The 7,731-nt window shown below is 30.5% G+C and overlaps 2 protein-coding genes across 3 annotated transcripts in view; one reads left to right on the plus strand and one right to left on the minus strand.

The window, feature by feature from the left end:
- LOC122268318 (uncharacterized PE-PGRS family protein PE_PGRS20-like) overlaps positions 1 to 906 on the minus strand; it is a 12,303-nt gene extending 11,397 nt beyond the window's left edge. Inside the window, exons 1-2 of the mRNA XM_071186456.1 lie at positions 212 to 906; positions 142 to 164 (exon numbers count right to left, since the gene is read on the minus strand). Of these exons, the coding sequence (XP_071042557.1) occupies positions 142 to 164; positions 212 to 689 (501 nt within the window). The 5' untranslated portion in view covers positions 690 to 906. The remainder of the gene's footprint in view (positions 1 to 141; positions 165 to 211) is intronic.
- Positions 1 to 7,731, plus strand: part of LOC122271244 (cuticle collagen 2-like) — a 120,150-nt gene that overhangs the window by 97,921 nt on the left and 14,498 nt on the right. The gene's annotated exons all lie outside the window — the stretch shown is intronic.

Raw genomic sequence — 7,731 nt, forward strand, 5'->3', positions numbered from 1 at the left:
TGAAAACAATTAATCATTTTTACAATACATGATTAACAGTGGCTTCTACACAATGATGAGATCTATATTTTGCATTCTACCAACCATATTACATAAAAATCAGTAGCTGCTACATAATAAGCTATTTCTTATTTTATTTACTGAAACTTTAAAAGTGTTCCAATCTTAAACAGTACAAAAATCAGTTTAACATGTATTTACAATAACTTACCTTTAAACATATCGTGCATTAATTTACCATAAGTGGCACACTCTGGATACAAGGGTAGCATGATCATTCCACCAGTGCCTCCTGGAGCAGCAGCTCCTATTGGACCTCCGGCACCTCCTGGACTACCTGGTGGTCCAGGAGTACCAGGACTTCCAGGTGGAGAACCAGGGCCTCCTCCTCCACCTCCGCCTCCTGTACCACCACCTCCTCTTGGACCACCTGCACCTCCTGGTCCACCGGCCCCTCCTGGTCCACCAGGGCAATTACGAAAACCAGTTCCTCCCTGGCCCCCAGTGCCTCCATTACCACCAGTGCCTCCTGGGCCACCAGCGCCTCCTGGACTACCGGCCCCTCCTGGGCCAGCAGGGCAACCTGGAATACCTGGTGCTCCAGGAGAACCAGGACTACCACCTTGACCTTGTACTGTTACAAGAATTACCACTGTGATCAATAAAACGGTAAATATGAAACACTTCATGTCGAAGCAGAAGGAAACATGCAAAAGTATGCTTTTTATAACAATCGTTCGATTCCGTGTGTATACTTCCTGCAGCGTATCTGATACATCTATAAATTATTAGCAACACGCGCCGTCGAAACAACACGTTATCAGTAACCTTCTAGACACGCGCTGTAGAAAATTATCTTCTCATTTTGCGTAAGAGGAAGTAGTAAGATTAAGAGTATAAGCAAATGATAATAGTTGGATAATAGTTGGATACACGTGTTGAAGTGACAAATAAAAACTTCTTTCTGGCGACTTCCTCATAAGTTCAATTCTTATCTTATATCTGAAATTTAGAAGTTATTGATCAGGTTTTCTCCTGAATAAATTTCGCGTGAGTTTGAAACAGTAATGTAATAATATATGCTATCTAAATAATGAGTTCGAAATATTATTGCCGATGAGAGAAATTTGATCTTATTACATTACTAGCTGGATGCCCGTTCTTAATACGGGTTGAAAAAAAATTAAATAATTATTAATTTAATACAGAACAACATTACAGAATCATGTAGAAAACTAAAAGACATATAAAAACACAATTAATACATTTAAAATAATTTCATTTTTATTTATTTATTTATTTATTATTATTATTTGTCCTTCTCGGTAGCTTTGTGTTATTAGATAAAGAAAACCTAAAATAATTTTTTATAATTTCATTTATTTCCAATGTACACCTGTGTTAACATTTCGTCTATACAGACATTTACGGGGCAGATTTGTTAGCTCTTTCATTGGCACCATATTAGGTGGGCCAACGATGCACCCACAGGATGGACAGATAGTATGGAGAATGAAAGAACATCCATGCCATGCCTGGGATTCGAACCCAGAAGCTTTCTGATGCAAGGCCAGTTTCCTGACCCCTACACACACAGTACTACTACCCTTAGAGTTCGGTCGGTTCAAATACAAATGCTATTGAACGAAGAAGACTCACAATCACCAAAATGTACCACAAAAAGGTGGTTTAGTTAAATGCTTAGGATAATTCGTAGGGCAATGAAAAACTCCTTTCAACGGTATCTATAATAAAACTACACCAATAATCATGATACCAATATTGCCTTCACCAAATTTAATTAAGCATCATTGTCAGTAATAACACAACGATTTTTTACCTTTCTCTTAGACGAATAAATTAAATTTCTCATTTTGCATTTTAGTCAATAGCTTATTTTTTAATTTCAGCTAGTACTCATTATCAAAATTAAATAAGCATCATTGGCGTCGAAAAAAGTATTACAAGTTGTTTCTTTTCTTCTAAACAAAAAAAATTATTTCTCCATTAATTTTGCGTTTCAGTATCTAATTTATTTAATTTAAATTAGCATTAATTCAAAATAATTTCGTTTCACAGTAATACGTTTCAAACAGTCAAAAAAAAAATTATAATAAATAAATACGTGGTTTCAGATTACTTTAGGAATACTCATTCGGGGAGGTAGTCCACTTATACTACCACGTTCTTGTTAATAATTGAGACATAAAGAATAAAAAACAACTAAACATTTAAAAAATTGCAATAAACTATTTTTTTTAAATAATAAAAACTATTTATGAAAGCTATAAGCTAGCAAACAATCCCGATGTTATCTTTAAAATATTTAATAAACAAAATCGTCTGAAATTTCATTTATAAGGGCTAATTGATATGGGGAAATATCATTTTTTAAACGTCTGTACCAAATGATCAATTGAAATTTTTTAACAATTGTTCGGATCATGAACTATAATTAATCCTTTACACCTCTGTCCTAATTTCAGAACACTAGAACAAAGAGTTATAAGAGAGAGAATCACAAGCACATTTTATATTACAGATGAAAAATCAAAACTAATGAATAATGTAGTATTTTATCAACATACACAGATCGTATGCAAAGATATGATTCCATGGTAAAGTTAAAATTAAAATTTCATTAGAATCCATGCCCAGAGTTGCCGTCATACAATGCTTAGGGTGCAATCCTACTATGAACTGTTCCTTCTTGTGCTCCTAGACGGGTCATAATAGAGAAGTGTCCCTTACCACGTGCGACGACAAAGTAACTCCCAGATCAAGAACTGTGAAAAACTGGCCTTCGTGGAGAACTTTGTAATGGAGTAAACCTGTCTTTGCGCTACAAGGAGAGAATAATCGCAAAAACCTCACACGGTTAGCTCGACAGCAATTGGACAATAACCAATGATCCATTTACCATTTTACGTCAGCACTGTGGTCAATTTAAACAAGGTTGCTCAATTTTCTGAAATTTTTGCAATATTCATTGTGTAATATTTTGACTGCTGATGAAATGATTAGGGTACAATTAAATTAAAAGTGTTTTGCTTAGCATTATATTTAAGTTATTCTTTTGTCATAACTAATATATTAACTTGTGATAGTTTTAGCCTGTTTGAATTTTTAGATATATAAAATTTTATTGTACCATTTAAAGTAACGATGAAGTTAAATATATTTTTTTACACAAAATATTCGTGGTTTTGTATCCGAATTAAATCAAATAGGCGTTTTATTTTAAGAAAAAATTATTTTTAATAAGCGAAAATAATGTATTTAACTACTCAGTTGTATAAATGACCGTTTATAATCTGATCCATCCCTAATTTTAACCAATTCAATTAGAAAAAACTTTCCTCAGAAAGAAGCGATATAATTCTGAAAAATTTTTAAATCGAAATTCTAACTTTTCAGTAAGAAATTCAGCTACTTATCAGAAACATTAAATTAATGAATTCTTTTTGAAGTTTTAAACATTAAAAGTGTGTTATTGAAACAAATTTTTTATAAAAAAATGCAGAACTTTATAATTGAATATATTTATTTTTCCGACATTTCATGTTTCATCATAAAATGTGGCAACAGTTATATTTACAATTTAAATTTCGATCTCATCAAACTTCCGTTCCGTTACATGAATTTCCTTGTACAAATTCCATAATCTTATCTGTTCATGTTAAAGTAGTTTTCAAAATGAAATATAGATGGCAGTATAAAGTCACGTGAATAGTAAATGTTAATTTTTGCTTTATGTATATGTAGTTTTAGTTCTCTATGTGTTTTGTCTCAATAAAGTTGTGTAAGATTATTTTCCCCGAGACGAATAAACCTTTTTTCATTTGTGGCGCCATTACGTGGGCAGATGTGGATGACTCATGTAAGTGACTTTGATTTTTGAATTTGTTTGAAACTTGAATAGAATTGAATTTTGAATTTGGGAACTTTAGAATTGAATTTGAATAACCATGTCGGTCAGTGATAATGAGACAGATGAAATTGATGAAAACTCGAAGAAAAAAACCATTCAAAAGAGAACAACATATAGAGCATTAACGACTAAACTGCTTAATAAAATAGAATCCTGTTATAAAGATGAAAATTTAGATGATGAGAATAAAAATGAAGAACTAAAAACCTTATACGATCAATTGATTGAAAAAGAATATGAGCTTGTAAAACTTAACATGAAGATAGAGGCATTTATTTCCGTTGACGAAATTGAATGGGAAATAATTTCGGTTGATGAATATTCGGAGAAAATTTTAAAATGGAAAAGTAAATTTAAACGAAAAATTGATAAAATTAATGAAGAAACGCAATCGGTTTCTAGTCACGAAAATTTACCTCTAAGTTCATTAAATAGAACTCCCATGATAGAACACAAAAAATTGATTTCTTTACCGAAATTAACTTTGCCTAAATATTTTGGAGACCCCTGTTTATGGCTTGAATTTTGGGCCCAATTTGAAGATGCAGTGCATAAAAATACCGAATTATCAAATGTCGAAAAATTCCATTACTTAAAAAATTCGTTGGGTGGTTTGGCATTAAATTCTATTAAGGGTTTTTGTTTGACAGATTCTAATTATGACAAATGCATAAAATTAATATCTGATAGATTTGGACGAGAGGATCTTGTAATTAATGGTCACATGACTAAACTCCTTAATTTAGAACCCGTGAAAAACTCTTCTAATTTGAGAGCGTTTCGAAATTTATATGATCAACTTGAAATTAATATTCGTTCCCTTGAAAGTTTGAAGGTCGCATCTGGTTCGTATGGCCAGCTTTTGTGTCCCATAATTCTAAAACTATTACCTCCTGATGTTAGTTTGGGATATAACAAAATAAAAGAATCTAAAGGTCAGTTTAATGTAAATGAATTAATGAAGTTTATCAAAATCGAATTAGAATCGAGAGAATCGTCATTACAGCTAACACAACCAAAAATTGATTATTCCCCTCCATATCATCGTTCGGCAAACGAATCATACGCGAAAAGAAATAATCCGCACACTTNCTGGGGGTGACCTCAAATATGCTAATTAATTAGTGCTAACTATTAATTAAGTTACGAAATCAGACACAAAAACGTACTTTCTCTGAATAAACATATATATTTTTTTAGATATTTGGATTCTTTATCTTCAAAATATAGGGGGCAGTCGCAATCTGGAAAGTGTGGTCCCCATACTTTGGTCAGGAGAGCGATTCAAAGTTTGGACCCCTTAATGTTAATTTCGCTTTTTGCGTTTTCAGTCATATTTTAAAAACTAATGAAGCAATTCAAAAACAAAATTGCACCCACTCAGAAAACTCACGTCCCCAAAGATAATTTCATGAAAAAAATAACTTTTAATAATTATTTATTATTTTTTATTATTTAATTAAAGTAAGGATGAAAAAATTTTGAATTAAAGGGTATGGATTTTTTTATGCCATATTAATCTACATATTTTTCAATTGAAAAATCTAAAGTTTCAACTGTTTTAAAATAATTTGGCGACAATGAAGAAATAATTAAATGGGGCGATTAATATTAAAATGTGATAAACTTACGAGGAACTTGACTTAGCGCACGTAGCGTAAAATTTCATTCATATTTTTTTCGCTAGTAATCGTTTGCTAATCTTTTTAATTTTATTTTTTTTTAAACTGTAAAATACGATGTTTCTGTTTTAGTCGTCTAAAAATCTATTCGCAATTTAGTAAAGAAATTTGAATATAGCATTTTATTGAATAAAAAACATTTTATTCAACGAATGTCGAATTTTATCAAAGCATGCTTCTGATAGAATATGATTATACACGAGATTGTGCTTATTTAATGAGATTATTTTAAAATTTTTAATTTTTTTTTCTCAATAACTGATACAATTTCAATAACATACATAGGTATGAATAGATTTAGAATAAAATATTTATCAATTTCGTGAACATATTTTTTATAAACATTAATAGATATACGTAATAGACATATTTAAGCATATTTCATATCATCGCAAATTTCTCAACATCTAATATATCGTCTAAAAAGTAATTTTTTAATCACCTGTCCGGAAATGTTTCGCAGAACTATTTTACCAACTATTTAACTAAATTTTTACATTTTTAAAAATCTTATTCTTTACCCTACTACGTTTATTATTTCCTCATCAATATACTAATCATTTTTTTTAGTACTTTAATTTAGGTTTTCCTTAAAGTAAAGTTCTTTTTTAAATTATTGTCAAGTTTTTTTAAAAATGAATTATTGTCTGCTACCTAAGAATTAAACCTTGTTAAGAAATTAAAAACATTCTACTGCTTAAAATTATTTAATGCAAAACAGCTGATTATTTACTAAGAATACTATTTTTTTCGAAAAAAGAATATAAATCATTGATTGTCTTTTTATTTTTTTTTATTTCTTGTGACTTCAACATAAATTATCTAAAATAGTGTTGATGTTCTATAAGTCACTACAAAGAGTATAAAGATACCGAGCATAAAAAGCTGTCGAATACGTAGCTAAACTTTTTTAAGTATTATTTAGGCGGGTAAAAAAGCATTATAAATGCCTGGTGAAAAACCATTGTGGAAGGTAAAATCATAGCAGGATGCTCAATCCACTACAGTTGTTTACCCAGTGCAGGGAGAATTAGGAAGCCTAATGTAACAGGTCATGAAATGTATAAACATATGTTTTACACCCTGATTAACTTTTGATCTAATGATCGAATCTTCACGTTCTGGGATTTAATATTAATGGTTCAAAGGGGTGACCTCAAATATGCTGAATAATTAACGATATTTTAAGTTACGAAATTAGACGCAAAAACGTACTTTCTCTGAATAAGCGTAACATTTTTTCGACGAATTCGGATTTCAAACTTATAAAATGTAAGGGCTAACCGTAATCTCAGAATTAGGGTCCCAATAGCTTGACCAGGAGAGCTGTCCAAAGTTTGGACCCCTTTATGTTAATTTTACTTTTTGCGTATTTCACAATATCTCGAAAAAATTTTAAGCGAATTGAAAAATTTTTGCACAAATTTATAAAATTCGTTTATTTAAATATAATATATTAAACTGTAAGATTAGTAGTTTATTACATGATTATAAAATTATTTTAAAGGACAAAGCGAAATTTGAGCGAAATCGGTCAAATAGTTTATCAGAAATCTTATTTTGAAAAAGTCGTATTTTTAGAATTTGATTTTTCAGGAACTATCTGACTAATTGGGCTCAAACTTTCTAATTTGCTGTGTAAAAATACATTTTTTAAAATAATGTCAAAAATTGCATAATTTACAATCCAATTTTTTATTATATATTTAATATTATATATTATTTTATTATATATTTAATAAAGCAAAATTGGATTTATCAGTAGTTAAATTAATTTTATATTTGTGTGCAAAATGTTTTTAATTTTCTTAAAAAGTTCTCGAGATATGGCGGAATCAAAAAAGAACAATTATCAGTAAAGGGTCCAAACTTTCGACCACTCTCCTGACAAAACTAACCATATATCCCTATATTTTGGGGGTTGCAAGTACCCATTCATCGAGAGAAAAAGTAACTATGTTTATTTAGAGAAAGTACGATTTCGTGGCTGATGTCGTAACTCAAAACATGGTCTGCACTAATTAGGTCATCCTTCTAACCATTGAGTCCTTGAACGTGAAAATACCTTCATTCGATCAAAAGCTATTCAGGGTGGTCCAGTTTTTATTTTGCGCATTG

This window comes from Parasteatoda tepidariorum, chromosome 10 (assembly GCF_043381705.1).
Source record: "Parasteatoda tepidariorum isolate YZ-2023 chromosome 10, CAS_Ptep_4.0, whole genome shotgun sequence".
NCBI classification, from domain to species: Eukaryota; Metazoa; Arthropoda; class Arachnida; order Araneae; family Theridiidae; genus Parasteatoda; species Parasteatoda tepidariorum.